The 22,442-nt window shown below is 33.2% G+C and overlaps 1 protein-coding gene across 1 annotated transcript in view; it reads right to left on the bottom strand.

Moving 5' to 3' along the window:
* Positions 1-1,018: 1,018 nt before the first annotated feature.
* LOC108371575 (moesin/ezrin/radixin homolog 1-like) overlaps positions 1,019-22,442 on the bottom strand; it is a 41,488-nt gene continuing 20,064 nt past the window's right edge. The window contains exons 2-3 of the mRNA XM_017627161.1: positions 13,225-13,309; positions 1,019-1,258 (exon numbers count right to left, since the gene is read on the bottom strand). Coding sequence (XP_017482650.1) covers positions 1,034-1,258; positions 13,225-13,239 — 240 coding nt within the window. The 5' untranslated portion in view covers positions 13,240-13,309 and the 3' untranslated portion in view covers positions 1,019-1,033. The remainder of the gene's footprint in view (positions 1,259-13,224; positions 13,310-22,442) is intronic.

Genomic DNA, 22,442 nt, shown 5'->3' with positions numbered 1-22,442 from the left:
TCAACATTCGAAAACTTTTAATTTCGTTTGATCAATGCTGTATATTCGACACTTTTACTTAAAAAAAATTTGTTAGAATTCCTACAATTCTCAAAATTTTTGAAAAATAAAAAAATTTCTAGAAATCTAGTATTCATGCGTGCCTGCGTTTCTTTATACATTCCGGATAATCCCATTTCACAGCCGGAATAAGCAGAATGCGCTTGAAATATACGTTAACATATCATCAGGAACGTTCTAAAGAATAAGTAAACAAAAAATTTTATTCCAAACGTTCAGAATGAATAAAGAAATGCAGAAAGAAATTGGGATTTACTAAACTTCACAAAGTTTTGAAGGTTTAGAAAATTTTGGAATTCCACTCAAGTTATTAAAAAGGTGAAACTCAAGAAATTAAAAACTATCAAAACTCTAAAAATTTTAAATTGCGGTGATTTTTAAATTTATATACACGATATATGTTGAAACAATAACGTACGCGACAGATTTTTACCCTATAGAAAATTTTTACTAGTAACGCATACTAAATTAAATTTTTAATTTAATTTTTTCAGTTCTTCTCCTACCCCGGTTCGCGTTTTCAAAACCTTTTTCCGCCATCTGAATACGAAATTTAATGTTATAAAGCCGTTTGAATTCATTTGCTTGCATTTTCGGTTTACATTTTCATGGAAAGACCCAAATGCTACGCGCGTAGCTGTTCCGAGTTCAGTAATAGCATTTTCGTAGCTTTCAGTGATAGCCACCGAATAATAAACCGAAATACTCATTTAGGGGATTCGCGGGACATGTTAAGCGTCGTAAAATCTTAAGCATAACATTATTTTATGTAAAATAACGGTTAAAATTATTTTAACCTAAAAAAACCATTTTAACCTCTAAAACCATTTTAATCGTTATTTTACATAAAAATATGTCAGGCTTAAGATTTTACGACGGTTATAACACGTCTTGTGAATTCCCTAATTATAACAAAGAGTTTCGTAATTCGAACTCAAATAGCAAAAGTATTAAAAAAAAAATTAAAAATAAATTATAATAAAACTATTTTTAAAATGACTTCAGTTACAGTTCTTACCTTTTTGTAAAGTTTAATCCATGTTAAATCACCCTTTGAGTCGGTGTATTGCAGGCCAAAGAACCAGACCTCGCGCAAACCGATCGTTTTGACGACCTGGTCGAAGAGCTGTTTGCCGGTGGTCGTGTGTTGTATGGCAAACTCCAGCTCGGCGTCCATGGTGGTGACGCGTACATTTAGCTGCCGAAAGAAAAATAAAAAACGACCGATTAAATATACATACATATATTTCATAAGTAGATAATCGTGAAATAAACAAAGCAAAAAAACAAAAACAAAATACAAAGTGAAAAGTGAAAAGCCAACACACGACATGAAAACCCCTGCATGTCGAGTAGAGCGATATGCAAAAAACAAAAAATAGCGGCGGGGGATGGCCAGTAATGATTGGCAGTTAGGCGGAAAGGAATTCACAAACACCATCCGAATCGTTGGCATGTACAGCAGGTGAGTGGGGTAAGGGCCTATATAGCGACAAATTGGTGTTTGGATTTACTCGTATCTTTTTTATTGCTGCTAAGCGATTATGCAACGGCGTCTAATTTGTGTGTTGTATGTGTGTATGTATGAACATGGATCTATCGATTGATTTTTATTATATTTTGCATTTATTTCATTCATTTTTGTTGTTGTCAAAGAGACAACGATAAAAATGGCAATTTTCGTTTGCGTGCGATAGCGGGTACGCGGAACAGGCGACAGACACACAGTGGGTCTGAGAGTGGCAGAAAGTCCTAATTTTCCAAATGTGTGGAGATATCCAACGAAGCGGTTGCCTCGATTCTAAATATGTCTGCTAACAGGTTTTAAGGAATTTTTCCTGAGAAAACTGCTCTAGCAATTATCAAAGGCCACAGGAAATCGATGTTGTATGAATAGAATTTTTACGTAAAAATTTGAATACGCATTTTACGGAATCAGCAATGGTAGTTGAATGATCGATTGAAATTGGGTTTGTTCTCATCTTTAATATTAAGTTCAATAGAACGCAAGGGTGCCTCCAAATCAGGTTCTCATAATTTTTGCTAGTCCTTACAGAGTTAAAGAGATTTCTGTTATATTATGCCTTTTTAGTGTTTTTCTGGAGAGTTTAAGTAACAGGGCTGCCAACTATACTTAGCTATGAAGTGCCATATGAAGGATAAAAAAGTGCCAAATAGAAAAATAAAAGTGCCAAAAAAGGTGTCATTCTTTTTAATTTTTCCCATTTAGCACTAAAATTTGAAACACATTCCTAAAACAAAAGTCCAATGCCAAAGTGAGAGAAACCAGTTGTATACACTATAGAAATTTTAAAATTTTAGTCGATAAAAAGAAGTACTTGCAAAGGATTTTACAAAACTGAATTGAAATATTACCATTTTCCTAAAGGGGCATTTTGGCACTTTGCGCCAAACTGAAAAATTAAGTGCCACTTGAAGTAAAATAGGGCCGAAAATGGCACGGTTTAAGCCAAGGAAAGAAAAAGTATGAAAACTGATAAAAATTGGCGAACTGCCACGCCCACTACACTAGGGAGCGGGTATGGTAAATGTTATCCGATTTCATTGAAATTCGGTTTGTCACTTGGATTAACCTAGGATTTAGGGTAGAAAGAACCTAACTTCCCACTAGTGAGGCGTGGCTGGTCACCAACACACACTATTTTTATGCAAATATAGATATTGCACCAAATTTAACCATCTTTCAGATTTGTGCCTTGCTAGGTTAATCCAAGTTACAAACCCAATTTCATTGAAATCCGATAACATTTACCATACCCCCCCCCTAGTGTAGAGGGCATAACAGTCCGCTAAATTTTAAATTTTTTCATATTTATTCATTCCTAGGCAAAAGTTCTTCACGCTACTATTTTTAGCAAAATCGGGGCACATTTCTACTGTTTGCAAAAATTTTTATGAGGCTCTTCCACTGTGCGGCACTTTTATACATAAATGCATATGTGTTTACAAGCGAAATTTGCATTGGAATCAGTGTTGGCAGTTTTGGTACATTTGTACTTTTTTGATACAATTTGGTTTACAATATACTTTCCTACTAAGCAATACTTTTTAGTACAATTTTGTGATGAATACTATATATATATAGCTCTGAAAATTCACTGCGCGAATTTGTCTTTTTGTCTTCGCCTTCTCGTTCTTGCCTTTGTAAGTTTTGAAAAAAGGTTTTGAACGAACAATTATAACATAGCACAAGGTGTGCTATCGACCTCACATTCCTAGGCAAGTTTTGAAAGAATATTTTCCATACTAAACCTTATTAAAGCAAAATGTCGAGATCAGCTTCATATAGAAACAGTATCATCGTTAATTAAGGAGATGATCTTAAATATCATAACTTTACGACACTCACATATTGACTATATTGGACTGTTTATTTCATTAATTTTTAATTTTAATTATTTGTTTATAAAAATATAGTTTATTCCTTAACAAAAACTGTATGAAAATAAGTTTAAATCTTTGAACAACATTAAAAAAAAAAAATCGACGAACTTTCGTAAAAATTTCGAGCTTTATATTTAAATTATTTTTTTAATATTTTGCAGTTTTTTAGCTCATTAAATTTTAGTATAATAAAGTGCAAGTTTAAAATAGCTGCGATTTGCCGTTGATGTGTGGCATTTTTTTGAACATGTCGGTCATTTTCTTCTATATTACCTAAGTATGTTCGACGTTTTTTTAATGAAGAAAATGAGCAACACATTCATCAAAAAAAATATACATATTAAAAATCAACGATAAGTCGCAGCTATTTTTAACTTGCACTTTATTTAAATTGATCGGGCTACAAAACTGCATATTCAAAATATGTATTTCTAGGAAATCTAATTTAAAAAGTCGAAATTTTTACGAAAGTTTGTTGATTTTTTTAATGTTGCGCAAAGATTAAACCTTGGATTTATACGGGTTTTGTTAAAGTATAAACTGCATTTTTATAAACAAATTATTAAAATTAAATATTTTTAAGATAAATAATTGAAAGATAAATCTTGTCAATATTTGCGTGTCGTACAGTTTTGATAAGCACTTGAAATATTAAAAAGCAAAGTTTTAGTACTGAATTCAAAGAAGATGTCTCTTTTAACCATTCATAATAACTTTTAAAAATTTGTTTAAGAAGCGTACCTTAAAATATGTGCATACACATTTATGTTAAAAGTGTTTAATATTTAAATGTACCTACATCAACATTCCCATGCATACCATCAAATTATTGGTCTTGTAGGGAATCTATATATGCATGTACTAAGAAAATATATGAGCAAATAAAAAAGTAGTTTTTGTATAGATTTCGTACTGAAGGAACAATCTGATTTCCCAACACTGATTGGAATATCAATGGCAGCGACACAACAGAGGTATTAGAAAGTCGCGAGCGCGAGGAGTGTCACACTTACATGCACGTGATGTCACACTCATACCACTGCCAAGGCAGGTAAACACAACAACAAAAAAACGCATAACATGCGATCAGAGGGGGCGGGGGGTCGGGAGAATGTAAATAATTGAACAGCGGTCAAGAAAAGTACTTGCACTCGATAGATACTAGTCGAGTTCGAAAAGCAAATTGAATGCATGCGCTTCCCTTGCATTCTTAACACCTACATACATACATACATACATAGGTATGTACATATGTATCAGCTGTTGGCTGGATAGCATGTGACAAAAACCTTTGGATTTCACAGAGTTGATAGGGACGTACTTTTAGGTCTTGTAAAGCTTGCATAACCAAGCACACTTATGTAAAATAAATGCAAGCGTGTGATCAAATAAATAAGAGCTTTGTTAATTCTACTGCTTTCAAAAACAAAAAGCAAAAAGTATTTTCAGTGAACAGCGCAGTTCTTCTCTTCTCTATTGGCCTAATATGAGATCAAACATGCGAGCATAATTAATGGTATAATAGGTACATATAAAGGGTTACCTCAAAATTATTGAAACATAAATACGTAGGATATGGTTATTTATGGAATAGCACATTGCGCACATGACCTCTCGGGTCGTACAGTAACTGCTTGACCAAACTCATTATCAAAAGTGTGGGGTTCAATGAAAGCTCCAACTGAAAATCAGCACCGAACCATGGAACGTGGTGGAAGCATTTTTTCGACAATCGCATGTGCGATCTCTGAACCTCGAATCGAGCAATTATTAGGGATGTGCTGAATTGCCGTTACCCAATACTTCAGAAAGATTTTGGTACCCAATACTTCCTTTTCGGTACCCAATACCGATTATATACACACATTAAACTTTCGACATAAAATAAATTTCCCGTTAAGAAAAAAAAATGTATTGCTATTATACATCTGTGATATTGCCTAAATAACAATGCGGCGTATTCATAGTCAAAATAAAGTCGACACTTAAGTAGCTGCAGGTTTTTGACATAATTTTTAACAGAATATCTGTTAAAAATATCTGCTGCATCGACTTTATTTCGACTATGAATATGCTTCACAATTAGTACGAATAGGACGATGCTTTCCCAAAAGTAGAACAATTTGTACTGAACAATGTGAAAACCACGTTTCGAGAGTATTGCCTTCTTGACCTTATCGCAACAGTAAAATACCATATTTTCAGTTTCCACCTTCGTAGATTTATAATTCAAGAAAATTGCTTTGACGGATGAAGAAGTCTTTCAGGCCTACAAAGATAACATCGTCCGATTCATCTAGAAAACAAAAAATTCTCTGCATTGTGGCGTCGGAAATCAGCATTAAAAGCTCTATTAGCCCCTACACTCGGTTTTTAATAGGCTAAGCTCCCCTGAATCGCTTTTATTCCTTATTTTTGGTCTAAATGCGTTCTTACTGGAAGCCTAATCAAAGTATTGGATACTTTTTAAATCGGTACCGAGTATTAATCAATACTTAAAAGTATCGACTCAGCACATCACTAGCAACCATGACAATTAACTGTATTTTTTTACATCTTGCGTGAATTTTGGTACACCCTTTGCGTAGGTATATCTTTACATAGAATATACATACATACAGTACCTTTGACTCTCAGAACTATGTACGTGCATAAATGTCATTCATTTGGAAAAAAAAAGAAAATATGCATACATTGGAGATATTCACAGTTCGTTCCAAAATGGGTTACAAAATGTTGACGTCAACATTTACAAATTTCAATTTGAAATTCATGTTCATAAAATTGTACATATCGAAACCTAAACGTGAAAAGGTGTCAATTGCATTTTTTTAAACTGTTCAGGAGAGACGAAAAATCGATGTAGTTTCGCATTATAAATAGGTAGCGATACATGTTTCACTAATATTTGTTTTTTCTTTACCTTGAGTTGTTTGTTTCATCAGCTATTGGGCTCAAATACGGAAAACGTACCCGATAAATTAAAAAAAAAAATGTCTTTGGTGTTGCCATAATCCATCCATGCTGCGAGACTACAAAAAGTTTACGCTTAGCTTAAAAAAATATCTTCGAGCGTTACAAAATGTAGACAGCGTCGTTTTACCTTTTTTTTATAGGAAACAACATCACAGATATTACAGTTAGAAAAAAATTAGAAAATTTTGACGTCAACATTTTGGAATGAACCGTGAACACCTCCATTCTTGTTATTCAAATTTCAGCTGGACGTGCAACAAACGTGCGAATGTTCAATCCAATTAACGTTTTTGGGTTAATGCATTCACAGTCTGAACGCATGGGACTATGTAAGTGTGTAAATGTACATAAATGCATATTTACATGTTAGTATGTATGTATATACCCAGTGGGATAATGTAATGTATAGTAATCGAAAAAATAATCAGTAAAATAAACCCTTCACATGCGTAAATGCATTTTTTTCCCAGGACGATGTCCTAAGAAAAGTGGGGCATTCAATTTTGCATTACCTAGTATCGAGAAATGAATGTATTTTAATATGAAATTTTTGGAACTTTTTTAATACATTAGAATGCTGATTACATAGTTAGCAATAATATAATCGAGAACTCATAAGGAATACATTATATTATTTATGACGCATGTAATGCATTACTACTTTTCCGACTGGGTATGTACAGCGTGGCGACGAATAACTGTTACCCAGGATTTTGAGAAATTAAAGGGTGCTTTATAGATTTTGCATTTGCTTTCATATAAAGAATAAACACAATTCATTTTTATGTGCAGGAAACCCGCAACACCTTCGGCGAAAAAAAATTCTAAAATTCTGTAGCAGTCATTGAAGATTAAAGAGCGAAATACACCACACAAGCGGCTTGTCAAACATTCTTCAAACCTACTTTTCCCATTTCGCCATACACCATGCAAACATGACTCGTTCAAGCAAAGAATTTTAGTTTTCTTCCAGTTCGCAATGCTAAATATTATGGTTTTCTTTCATTTTCCTCTCTTACGTCCTTACTCGGTGAAAATTTCGTTGCGAATGAGGCGATTTTGCTATACACAACGCAAGCGGTTTGATCAAACATCAACATGGCGGCCAGAAAATCAAAAAATTTTGATTTTTGCTCAAATTTCCCTCAAGCGGTTTGTCAAACCTTCAAACACCCCCATACACAGCACAAATGGCTTGAAGCAAAGGGAAATTTCGCTTGGTTTGTCAAACCGCTTGTGTGGTGTATTTCGCTCTTAAGACTACAGCATAAAATAAAAACGAATAAAATATAAAAGCGCAAGTTTAGTTAAATACCTATTAATGTTTTTTTTAACAAGTTCCTCCACTTTTGTCACTTTTTCACATTTTTGTCCTTCCTTATTTTTTTTAATAAAACAATTATTTTTTTTTTTTAATTTCCATACATAATATTAGCACTCATTCAGCTCGTATGGGTCTGAATGGAAATTGATTTGTTGCGAGCGATTATCTTAAACTGTGATTCGCCACTTCAATTCATGGAAATAAAATAAAAACTGTGGGGTTTTTTGTTAAATTTCGGCAACCACGGAATCTGTTTTCGAGAAGACGTATTCTAAAGGTTGTTATAACGAAAACATTTTGCTTATGCAATTATGAAGTTATGACCAACGGATAATGTCAGAAGTGCTTAGCGCAGTACTTCACAAAATCAAAGGCAAATATCACATCACAATGGCGGCGATTAAATACTCACGTTGAAGCCATACAATTCATGTCTGAAAAATCGAATTACAATACAAAGAACATATCAGAAGCAGTGTGTGTTGAAGTGGCGTGAAATAACGATAAGAATTCTGAAAATTGTCAAATAAATTGCACTTTGTGGGATTCACAAATAAAAATCTTCTCACAATCTTAACAATGAACTGAGAACTTTTTAAAAGACTTGCTCGATTGTTTAATTAATTGATCAAAAGACGGGCCGACCGACGACGACCGCTTTCAAGCAGTAAAATCAACGCGAAAAAAAGATACTTTTGAATTGCATTCTGGTTGCACGTACATATGTATGTACATAAAATTTTTAAGTTCTAAAATATAAGTTTTTCTAGATAATCTAGGCACAAAATTTTAACGGCGCATAAATATTCTGCGAATTAAGACTTTTCTAGCCATGTTGTGTTTTTATCCCGGAAGACAGATTGGAACGCACAGACAAATGCAGGTCTAAATTTGACTTTCCATGCTTGAAGTGCCATCTCTTGGTGTCTAAACTGAAACTTTTAAAGCAATATTTCGGATTGTAAGTTTGAACCACTACACTTGTATTTTTTTTTTTCGAAGCGGTATTTTGTATGGCGAAGCTTTCATTGGGATCAAATGCAAAATGTAATTATTACAAAAAAAAAAATAAATACTCATTACTATTTTTAATTAATTTATTCTAGTTTGCACTAACCGTTTTTTGTTTCCAGCTGCCCACATAGCGCGGCAGTCGGACGCGACTATCGGAAACGACCATTGGGCCAAATTTTAATTTGTTTAATTTATAAATTGCTACAAATGTTTACAAACTCGCAATTAAATATTGCCAAATTTTAATTTGTTTAATTTATAAATTGTTATGTACAGATGTTCGCAAACTTAGATTCAAATATGGCTAATGAGAATTCGTTTCAATCTAGTCTATCTAGTCTTTGCAGTTTTCACTTTCTTTGTTCCTTTAGATACCGCACGCAAATACCGTTTATATAGACAGTTATGTAGAGACTGAAACACTTTCGAACAAAGCCCATCGTTATAAATCAATTTCAAAACCACCTCAACAACCTCAACAACCCCCAAAGTGGATAGCCTCAACGCCATAGGAGGCAATGGAAGGGTGGGTCAGTTGGAGCTAACATGGGAAAGGTACACCTGAGTGCAGGTTGATGTTTGAGACGAATCGTACAACGACGGTATGTTTTATGTATGTACACGCCCCGCCTGCACAATTGACAAGAACAACAACAACAAATGTATGGAGAGTAGTTAGTAACACGCGAGCCTAGTACGAAAACGGAAATACACTTTTAGCGCGAAAATAGCGTCGTATGACTTAGGCTAATACGTGTGAGTGTGGGTGCGCATATGTATGTATGTATGTAGATGGAACAAAGTCTAGCATTTGCTAGGTGAAATATGTGCTTTCATACATATGTATGTATATATATGTATTTGTTTATAATTTACTTAGTTAGCGCATTAGAGACTGACTACTCAATCATCCAGCAAATGGAAGTGAAGTAAAAAGATCAGAGCAGAGGTGGAGATCATACTTAGTAATGGGGAGCAACCTTAGAAATTCTACCCCTACATCGCACATTGAATTTTTTTAACATGGGACTAGTAAATTACAGTGTTGCATAAAAAAAAAAAAACATAAACATGCAGAAATGCACGTACCATTCTAGGTGGAAGTGAATGCCTGAAGGAATTAACTACGCAAAAATGCGTAAATGGAACACCTACTAGTATTCAATTATTGTTAAAAAATAGTGCTATTGAGCAAATAAACTACTATGTATGCATATTAGGGTGGTCCTTAAATGTAGGAAGCAAATTTTTGCATCCGATTTCCTAAGCCTCAACCCCTACGTCGATGCTAGTATAGTCGAAGTTATCACATGAGTCCCCATAGAGGAATCTGAACTTTGGCCCCCTGTGCGACGCATCTTAACCGTCTCCAATCGGGACCAAATTTTATATGTGATATCCTCGACTCCGGTAGTATCGATTTTGGGCATGAGTTATCAAAAAAATTAATTTTAGTTTTTTGAGTCTCTATAGAGGAATCTGAATTTTGGCCCCTGTGCGACACATCTAAACCGTCTCCAATCGGGACCAAAATTTTTATGTGATATTTGTGACCGTGGTATTACCGATTGAAGGGGTGAGACTGAAAACAATCGCTCATTTGATTTTTTAAGGGCCACCCTAATGTACATATAAGCATTGCCTATACGTAGATATGTACAAATGTATGTATGTTTGTACGCAGATATGTGTATACTTTTATTTACATACAGTAGTCCAATGAGGTGAGCGAAATAAATCATACATACATATGTACCCATACAATTTCCTACTGCTATCTTTTTAGCGCAGTAGGTCACTCAACGGCCACAGCATAAAGTAATGAACGCAACATTTAACAAAGTGGGCTTTCTTGCAAAATATTTATTTATCATACATACATATGTATATTGAATGATTTTGCGCATCAGAAAATGCTTTGCGACAGTTAACTTACTACTCATTGGTGTACACCTGTGACCATACGATTGATTGAGCGCCAAGCCCATTTTTCGATTCATCGGATTGGAATACAGATGAAAATTGCGTAAAAGCATGAAATCCACAAAGTCATGGAATTGTATGTGGCACACTGACTCATGCTAAGAATCAAAACAAACACAAAGTCTTGCGGAACAACAAGGTCTAAAAAAAACAAAACGGAAACATCAATAAGTTGCTATTTATTTTCAAACTTTGCGCCCACATGTCGTTTTTGGTGGAACGGGATAAAGAAAGCATGTCAGCTGTCAGTTCATTTATTACTTATTTTTGGATAATTCGCTGGGTATGTACTATAGTGCTTATCATAACTATACGATAGCCATATTTTGACAAGTTTTGATTATTTTTTATTTTTTTATTTTTTTTTAAATATTTTTTTTTTTTTATAGAAATATAGCTCCATTATGGGCTAAATTAAAAAAAAAATCAAAAAAGTTTCATCGAAATTATTTTTTTTTCAGAATTTTTAGAAAATTTTCAAAAAATTAAAAAAAAAATTGCCCAAGGGTATTTTGCAGAAACTTCAAGCTTGCGTTTGATTATACTAAAATTTAATGAAAGTGTCAAATTTTAATGAAACTGTTGAGTTTTTAATTTTTGTACAAAGTATTAAAATTTGATTCATATAGTTTTTAATAGCGATGAACTAATTGCTAATATTCTTAGTAGTAAATATCGAATTTCACGTCATTTACATCATTACGTTTTCAACCACCCACCATCGCCCGGCGATTCATTTCTATTGTCCTATTTGAAGAAAAACCTCCGAGAACGAAGATTTTCGAGGGAAGAAGAAATGAAGGCGGCAGCAAACGAGCATTACGAAGACAAAGATGGCAAAAAACCCTTTATGATAAATGTAAGAAGTACATACATTTTAAAATTTATCTGCCTTTTAAACACAAATTTTGTTCTAAAAAAATTTGTTTGAAGGAGAAATAAATTTTAAAACCTAAAACCTATAATATTTATATTTTTCAAAAATTTTGGAGCATTTTTTCGGAAAAAATTTTAGCGATATACTTTTTTCGAAAAAAAAAAAATGTGATGTGCATTTAATGAAAGCCATGTTAAGTAATAAATCAAATTTTTTAGCGTTTAGCTATTCAGCAAGCAATACTATTTGCCCCTATTTGCTAATATTTATTGCCACTGATATACAGCGTAACTAAGAAAGATAACCTTAATGTGCCTTCTAGGCGATTTAGTTGCCCTTGTACGGAAATACACTGGTATCTGGGATAGTAAATTTTTCACAGATCAGCATATCAAATGCAACAAAAGTTAAGTTATAAATCTGGCCAACTAATTTGCCATATACCAAAACTTAAAATTGTCATAAATAAAACGCTGGATAACTATAAGGACGGAGGAAGGAAGGCAATGACGTCACAAAATAGTGACGCAAACAAGCCTAATAGAAAATGCCAAAAAACGGTACATTTTAAAGCAGAATTGACGCATTATAAATATCTAATTTATAATCGATTCTAACAATCTAAGCGATACGCATAAAAATGTTTGAAAGAAACGAGTATTTATACATATCGTCGTTTAAATACAAAACCGCGTGTCAAGATAATGCAAAACATCGTATGTAAAATTGATAAAAATCTTATTTTCCCATTTTAAAATATTGTAGATAGATATTTCTGCATTTATAATTGAATCAATGTTAACCTTTCCTAGAATTATTTAAGATAAGAACCCCAAGTGGCACGACACGGTACGGTATTTTGTCGTGTTTTTTGTGCCAACTAGGAAATCTAATTATAATACTAAAAAAAAAACTATTTTTAGATCTAAAAAAAAACTACGACAAAAAAGCAAAAACCAGACTATTCAAGTGTTACATTTGCGTAACGAACATTCGCCTCTGTTAAATTTTGGTATACAATGTATTAGATACTCATAACACAGTGCAAATGTATATTTTTTACTCATTTGAGTGTTGGGATTAAAATTATAAATTAGCGGACTTAAATAACACCACTTGTTGAAGGGGGACGTAGTGCAGCTCTTAAACTTAAACACTTAAGCCAGTTTCATGAGAGCAATTTAAGTGAAAAAATAACTTTTTTTATTTGAATTTAATATGAAAACTGGCAGTAGTAAAAAAAAAATCATTTATCAGTGATAAATTATCACTTACTGTACTAATTAATTACTAAATAAATAAAAGTGTCCTCGATTTATAGTCTTTGTTGATGGCAGGACCCCGGGCTTGGTTCCTGGTCCGACCAACATAAAAAAATTTTTGTTTTTTAGACCTCAGTAAATTTCTGTCATGAAAAATATTTTCATAAAAAGAACATTTGCCATTTTAAAGCAGCATAAAACTATAGAGATTGCCATTTTTTGAAGTCACAACATTGCAAAAATTTCCTGCAATTTCTTAGAGGGGGTTGTGATCTAATTTGTCCTTATTGCCTTATAACTAAAATAAGCCATTTAATACATACCGATTTGCGCGACATTTTGATATGTGATGGCTCTTCCTATATAGTCAGCACAATTCAACTCAGTTCAGTCCAGTGAAGAAATAATCTGCAATTAAGTAAAAGATTGTTTATGAACATTAGTTCGGTAATGAAAATAAAAATAATTTTTAATTTTTATTTTAATATACATATGTATATGTAAATTCAATCAATTGCGTAAAAAAGATATATACGCAAGTTGGAACGAACACACCTTCCCTTGGCCAACAGCAGTTTAATAATTTTTAAGAATAGTGTTCAGCTCTCAAGAAAAAAAAGCCTTAACCACAATCGCTGCTGTAGCGGAAAATGTTATTTGTTATAAAAATTTCAGTAGAGTAAATGTTTTAAGTGTAATTAAGGCTACAGGTCGCCGTGACTTTAATTAAAGCAGACATACTGGCTTTAACAAAGTGTCGAGTGCCACACTTTTTCCTAATGACAACAACATTTTTTACAAGAGTTTTTTTTTGCTCTCCTGTTGCAATTCTGGAATGAGTCATAGCGTGCATAACAGATTTCTAATCACTAGTAGTTTGAGCTTGAGCTGTAATGAAACCGATTTTTATTTAAATGCATACTTTATTTATTTAAACGATTTTTGTTGTTTGTAATCGTGATTCATTGGCAAAAATATTTGCTGAGTATAATAGTGCACTTATAAGGAAAAATATTGGAAAAATTGCATATAATTTCTGTTATAGACATAATATACATATACTCATACATATGTACAAACATATAAGATGTTGGCCTTATTTGCACTAAACTTGTAAGCTTCTTTAAACTGCAAATAAAAAGTAACTACAAGTAAGCAAATTATAATGTAGTGCACACATTGGAAGTATCGATATCGATTTAGAAAAGTATCGACATTGAGTACGCAACTATACTTAAAAAATAAGTTCTTTTGAGTATTCGCTAATGATTACGAGTAGATATCGGTTCAAAGTATTCAGTAGGTGGTTTGGCGTAGATGAATACTGTACTCTGTGTTGACTAAAATTTGGAAAATCAACCGCAATTATCCTCAGAAAATAGTGCATACTGTGAGAATGTCAATGAACAGGTGGTAAGCAATAGCTTGATTATATTCTAAGAACATTCTTGCCTCCATTAGTTTTGTTGCTCAGATGTTGTTAATCCCATCAAGAATATCTGGTGAAAAATGGTTCGAAAACTCTGCTTGAGAATTGAAGCCCGCTTTCGTGGAACTTGAGCTTCAATAACCCCTGAAATGTATTTCATTAACATAAATTGTACTGACAAATAGCGTTTTTTGAGCTGTGGCAAAGTTTAAGCAAATGAGTAACAGTGTAGATATTTCATATTCGTCAATTATGGTAAATTCAAAGCCCCCCCCCCTCAGCTTTGAAGCCTTTCTTAAAGTTTAACTATTTTTTTTTTTTAATATAAAAGGGCTTTTTTTTGCATTATTGTATTTTCAAATTGGTACATTTATTAATAATCATACGAAATCACGAATAACTATTTAACTTCACTATGTAGTGCAGCGCAGCCGCAGGGTAAGGTAAACGAACGCTACTGAGACAAGTGAAATCTCAAAAATAAGAAACCGACAAGTTTTTGTATATCTGTACTCAGTACAACTAACTAACTGCTGAACTTGCCTTGCAGGTTTTGTGAATTTCACCCAAACCAAGCAAGCAGGACGGACGACGGTGACGGTTTATTTTATTCATACGCAACTATTATTAAGAAATCGTAATCATGGTAAAGATGTTGACCGCATTGTAATGATGTTGATGATGATGATGGCTATCATTATAATGGAGCTACATATATTGCAAGTTCGTAATCAAATTGATAGTAGCCAACGAAACCAATGAAGAGGAAATGGAAATGTACGTGTATGATGCGAGTTTACCCGTAGTAAACCTGCTTGGATAGCGGAATATGTATGAACGAGTTCATTTATTTGGCTATTACTTGGTCACTTTTCCATGGTTGAGTGATGATGGCATAAACGAATTATGGTTTGGAATGTCGGTAGCACATCTGCAATGGTGACATGGCATGGTCATAATCGTCAAACCAACAATTTTTACAGTAAAAACATGAAGCATGGTTGTTGATTGGCCGTTGTTTTTCTTATTTTATATTTTTGTTGTTTTTTTCCTTTACTCTTATATATTTGCGTCAGTGGACTTTTTAAATGGCAATGCTGTGATGAACGCCGCTGTATGGCAAAGAAAATTGAAAGCGTTTTGTTTTTTCTTCAATGAATGTCGGAATTAATTTGCACATACCGAATGGCCCCCACCTCAACGAATTATCAAAGCAGTAATTTTATGAAAATTAAAGTATGTAAAGGTGCAATGCCAAAAGAAAAAACTTAATATATATATAAATGAAAAGGTAAGAGACACCGAAAAATGTTGTTTTAAATTTGGCAACGCTGCAGTCGCTCGGTAAATACAACAAAACACCTACTGGCTGCTAAAGAGGAAATAATAATAAATATGTATTTGGAATACATGGCAAAAATACATTCATACAACTTATTTGCATTTTACTTAAATAAACTCTTTTTCGTACATACTTTGCACTGTGAGTGCATCTGTTTCTTGTTTTCCTTTTAAAGGCTAACACATCCATACATGGGGAGCCATAAATACATTTCAGCGCGCGAAAATTCACCTTGAACTTGAGGTTTTTTTTTGTGTATATGCACATTTTTTGGGGGTATTTCAGCGAAACTCGCAATTATGCCGGATTTTTGCAATCCTCTTTAAGACATGCGACAATAAAAATACAAAATACTCGTCTTAAATTTTTGGAAAGGCATACTTTTTGTGTCTGCACTAAAATAATTACCAAACGACGGAGAACCCTATAGCAACTCAATACGTAAACCTTTTTTGTCCCTTTTCTAGTTAAGGGCAAAAAATACACATAGAGCAGGGACCCGTTAGGGGTCAACATGTTCTACCGTGCATTTAAATTTTACTAGAAGGCTGAATTTCCACTAGGCATTAAATGGCAAAAATTCATTCAGTCACTAAATTCATTTCCACATGGCATTTTTTAATTGCCTCCAATTTTTTGTAATTTTAATGCCTAGTGTAAATTCGGTATTATTCCACTAAGCATTGTAATGAGAAAAAATGTATGCCATTTAAAAAATGCCATGTGCAATAAATAAGTCTAAACTTAAAAAAAAAATCTTCCACCATTATTTATTTATTTATTTTTTTGGTAAATTAAGTGATTTTTGAAACCACGAAAACGTTATTAATGCAGCAAAGCTTAGAAAATATGTGCAGCTTTTTCGCATATAATCCACGGACAGAATCTACTTTTATATGGATGAAAATGCGCAACAGCCTCGAAAAAAAAAATTCCCAAAAATCGCCGGCAACTTTTACCTACTTCAAACTAGCACTTTAGTAGACTTGAATTGAATGGGCTACAAAACTGCATACCAAAAAAATTTTACAGAAATTTTGATTAAAAAAAGTTTCAAATTTGTATGAAAATTTTTTAAAGTTTGACTAATTTTTATGAAATATATGCAAGCATGGAAATTTTTGTTTATGTGGTTTCTATTTTGAATGAAAATTATTAAAAATAAACATAAGTTGCAAACAATAACAATTTATAATTTAAATTGAAATTCGATTCTAAAACTATATTCACATTACAACATAAATTACTTTGTTTCGATCAAATTATTTCATATAAATCAATCGGATTAAAATCCTTAGTTGAAGCCTAAAAGTCTTTAGAATAACGAAATATAAAAAAAATGGTTTTAATTAAGTTTGCAACAACAAAAAAGTCAAATGTTCATTGAAATGCTGAATAAGATCACGAAATTATGCCAGCGATCAGTTGCTTTGCTCACAGGCAAAACGGAAATGACTCATTCGCCCCCATCATAGGCAAGCGATTTAAAGCGCGTAAAATTCAAATTCTCAGATAACAAGATATGTATGTATGTATGTATATCAATGACATAATTAGAAACAATTTACTTATTAAAACCAGGCGATCTTAAAAATTAGACTTTAACATTGTGGCAGCTGTTGGGACTTGTCCATTTTTAATTTCGAATTTTAGTTAATATGTATGTAACAAAATAACTGAAAAGTAATACTTAAGATACAAACGTATACATATTTCTCTTTTTTTCAAGAAGAAATGCTTTTCCCTTTTATTAGGTTAAAAACGCTTGTAGCGGCCTCTTAACGGCAGAGAAGCTTTATCATGACAGAAGTGCACTTGGAGATTTGCTATTACCTGCCGAGGAGAACAGCTATGAGAAAAAACTTTTTTGGATGTTGGTCGACATAGTTTAGACACTGCTTTCTTCTGCTCAATATCTGCTTATATCTGGCCAAGGACCGTCACTCCAGCAACACTCCCCCAACTTTTAAAGATTGAGTTTTGTTTCATTAACTTATTTAGCTCTGAAACTTAACGAAATTATTTTGAAAAATTCTTCTTGCTCACTAACAAAACGAAATCGATTCATATCTATATGTATGTAGTAGTAACTCTGCTTCAAGCCGATAATTTAATTTGTACACTCGGCGAAGAATGCATCCATCACAGTGCTACTGACAAGTAAATCAGCTTCACATGTTTATACACACAATCAGTTTGTAAAGTTTTTTTTTTTTTTTAAATTTTCGCTGGAAATACAATTAATATGAAAGATGTGCGCAAGTGGGTGAGACAAGCAAAACAAAACGAAAAAAAAAAACGGCAACCGCAGTAAATGTGTCAAGTTCAATACATTACGACACGTGTGATTCATATATATAGGTGCATATTTTCAAAATGTTTTCAGGTAATGGCGAAAAGCGACGACTAAGTACATAAATAGCCTTGAATGTTGTTAAGGATTGGCCAGAATACGATATTCGCAAAACGTTGAAGGCGTTCATATTGGAATCTTTTATAAGTGCAACTTAAAATAACGTTTTCGCGCGCCTTTATTCTGCCCTTTATTTTTAAATAAATTTTTCGTAACTGTAATGAATTGGACAAACTGAAATTAAACAGTAATTTCAAACGACTCTGCGTGATCTCATTATGATCAGACTGCGTCAGTAACGGATGTCATACGACAAAGTGTTGATCAAATGACACATTTTCGGCGAGTGAGGAGGGTAAAATCAGCGAAGAATTCTCATTAGTAACAAATACATATACACATATCTACATACATACATATGTACATATATGTATGTTTATTCAGTGGTTTGGCCTGCAGGAGTTGAAGTCCCACTGGTATGCGCAAACACACCAAACCGATATGTGTAAACGAATTTAAGTAAACACTACCAAATTAAAAGTGTGAATGTGAAATGAAAACGAATGGAGAAAATAAAAAGTAAAAAAAAAAAACTATTTAAAAGCTGGTTGAATTGATTGTGCCGTGTCTTATGTGCATTTATACAAAATCATACATACATACATACATACATGTATGTGCATACCAGATACACATGTCGAATATTCAGCAGCGCGATGACATCATAACTACCGAGTTTCAATGAGAGTGAAAAAAAAAAGAAAATAAGCCCGAATTGTTAACAACCGACCAGCTAGCGACAAAATATCGTTTGACAGAGTCGACGAGTGCTGATATAAAAAAAATGGAAAAGTCATTCGAAAACAACAGTCAAAATGAAGACGAACAATTCACACTCAAGTGTTAAATTGTTTCGAGTGCTTCTGCACATACTGCAATACATACATACATATACACTACATACATTTATGTAGAGTATGTACACGCTCACGGGTTGCTGGTAAAAAAAAAAAAAACGATTGTTGTTAAATTGAGTTTGTGGCGAAAATTAATAACCGACACATCGGAATTAACGCGCACTGAAACGATTTGAGCGATGGCCTGGCAATAAAAAACTCATTCCATTTTTAAATACTTCTCATCATACAGCAATTACATAAGTTAATTAATAAGTGAGTGCGACAAGAATCCATAATTGTATAGGGCGATTCAATAAGAGCGCACGCTCTCTTGTATAAAAAAACCCACCACAATTTATCCAAACGGTATTGACACACAATTTCCGTTAATAGCCCAGCGTGACTCCTCTGGCAACTCAGCATGGGCATATCAAATTTGCCATGACTTTTTGACAGAGGTATTTCGGGCTGTAAAGCAGCTCGGGAATATTCTCGGGCTTGTTGGCATACCAGATACGTTTCACGTAGCCCCAGAGAAAGAAGTCTAATGGTGTCAAATCGCAAGATCTCTGCGGCCATTTGACCTCGTTGTTTCGTTACAAATTGCGTCCTGGGAACTTCATTCGCGATAGGGCAATTGTTTCATGCATTTTGTGGCCAATGGAAGCGTCATGTTGGAACCACATAACATTCATCGTAACATGAGTGTGCATACTCGAAATGCACTTCCTGCAGAACGACCGTTTTCATAAAACATTTGGACTTTTACGCGTTGTTCAACTGAGTATCGCTGCATCACTAAGTTTGCCAAAGCCTGTAGTACCGATTGCCTGAAATAAAATAAATCATAAACAATTGCTGTCAAAGATCTACGTCACCCTTGAACTACCCTATACATGGCTTTATAACGCTGTTGCGGTGGCGCTACATATTTCATCAGTAAAACTCCCGACAAAGCTCTTTAAAAAGGTCGATTGTAATTTTAAGTAATAAATACTATTGTTGTTCAAAATTTGTATTTTATGCCAGCGCTTTCAAGAACACGGCACTAAAGTTACTGTTATATTTAAAAAAAAGTACTGCTATTGGGTCACTTCCCAAGAATTACTTGTTGAATTTCTTCATGTATTCACTTTCCAAGTTCATTAACATCCCAAAAGAAGAGCGATTTTTGAAAGCGAAAGGAAAACAATGTAACTAAAAAAAAACATTAATAAAAAGCAACTGAACCAAGCACAATTTTAATTATTATTGGCTAAAGCAAACTCAATGCGATGGTGGAGCCGACGTCATGGCCTTCATTTCCTCCTCAAGCACACACACACACACACACAAACGCATGACCATTAATACATTTTAAAATCCATGTGGTCGACCGACGATCAACAGAACGTGAATCAAAGAAACATTGTATAATAAAATTTACATGATAAACGCAAACCAGGGGGAACGGTTGAAAATGGGCAGATGTAAAAAAACAAAACGTTGAGAATAATATGAATGGGGATGTATGTACATATTGCCGGAGAGAGAGCAACATGAATTTTTAGTTCCGTGGCGAATCGTTTTCGCTGTTTGTACACTTTTTGGTTTTTCAGATGGCTGAATTGATGCACAGTGGTCACGGTCATCAATAAATTGCGGTGGATAATGTTGTCATGTGCATACATATGTAGATAGGTTCTCCAATGCAACGATCCGCGTAATCATAAGCGAGGCAATTATAGCCTCTTTTCTACATCATCCACAAGGTATTTATTTATTTTTATTCTTTTATTAATTTTTTTTAATAGCGGCAATGGAAGCAGAGAGTACAAATCTCCAAGCGAAGGAATATCAAATACATACATAGCTTTACGAAGACTTTTTTAATCAAGCCCAAATAATATTAAAAAACATTTTAGAAAGGTTTTCTAAACAAACAATAAAATGTCGAATATCTGCAAAAAATTTGTTCGGGCTGATATAACCTTTTTATTTACATATATTTAAGTTAACGCAGAATGAAACAGATAAATAAATAAATCACATTTAAATGTTCGGACGCACGCATGCCCAATTAGGTTAAACACAATCATTATGCATTGCTGACAACTGAATGGCAAATCAAAAACTATCCAAGTTTGAATTACTTCAACGCTATGTTTGAGAAGAAGTACATATGTTTGAAAAAGTAAAGAAGCAAACAATTTACTAACTTAAAAACAAAGGTGTTTAACTCAACTAATTAAGACCTCACTTATAGTAAACGATTGGAATAACACGCTTGACGGCCACCAAAAGCACGCAACTTAACAAACAATGCTGGAGGAAAGAAAAACATTAAGGAAATCAATAGCATATTCCTGATTAAAAGAAGTTTATTTGTTTTAATAGTTTTCTTTTACTACTAACGTGCATACTACATACATATGTATGTACATTAGGGTGGTCCAAAAATACATGCGATGGGAGAAAATTTAAAATATTGAAGAAAAAACACCTTTTCATATTAATGGTAGAGAATTCCTGAAAATTATTTTTTTTTTTTTGATTCTCTTTAGGAGGCTTCCAATAATAATACCCAATTTTTTATTTAACCATTTTTTAGTATCAACTATTTTTTATAGGTCTTGTGAAAACCCCCAAAAAATATAAAAAATATCGCCAGTATTAAAAAATTATGGAAAAAAAACAATCGGGTACCATTAATGAAAGTTTCCTGAAGAGAAACAAACGCATGAACAAAATCTCTTTTTACGTGGAAGGAAATACGCAATACCATCGACAAAAAAAAAATTCAAAACTCAAAGGGATTTCTTGGAATTTTCAGACGTGCATATACGAAAATTGAATACGCTACAAAACTGCATACCCAATAAGATTCTAAAAATTCTGAATTAAAAGTTAAAGATTTTGATGACATTTTTTTTTTTAAGTTTTTTAAATTTTCCTGAATTGTGTACAAAGTTTTAACTTTGACTTATATGATTCATGTTATAGAATATAATATATTTTTATAAAAACAATTAACGAAGGAAATATATCACGCATTGTGATGTGTGTAAAAAAATAAATGTGTGCTATTTACGTGAACGCCACGGTATACATACATATGTATATCACCTACCAAAATCAGTAAAAAAAAAAGAAATAAAATAAAAAAAAAAGAATTACAAATTCACAGACGCCGTGACATTATACTCAACCGGAATTATTTGCGTTTGACATGTTTTTGTCATTATTCCCTTAATTGTTTACACAAATTGAGTCAAGAACGTGAGAAGCTAGTTAATTGTAAACAGTAGCTGCCAGCTCTGCATAGATTTTCCTGCGCATACTTTTGTAAAAACATTGGAAGACTACATACTACGAAAGTTTTTTTAGAACATAACTTTTGATTTTTTTTGTTATATTCGAAAAAGTACACATTTTATGCGGAGTACAATAAATTTTTAATAACAGTCATCTGACTACTACTGTACGTATTTCCAGTATATTATTGTTGCCAACTGTTTCAGCATCCAAATATATTTATG

The sequence above is a fragment of the Rhagoletis zephyria genome, unplaced genomic scaffold (assembly GCF_001687245.7).
Source record: "Rhagoletis zephyria isolate East Lansing unplaced genomic scaffold, Rhagoletis_zephyria_1.1 Rzeph_scaffold_05081, whole genome shotgun sequence".
Lineage (NCBI taxonomy): Eukaryota > Metazoa > Arthropoda > Insecta > Diptera > Tephritidae > Rhagoletis > Rhagoletis zephyria.
Note: the sequence above shows the minus strand (reverse complement) of the source record. Positions and strands in the feature narration are given on the sequence as shown.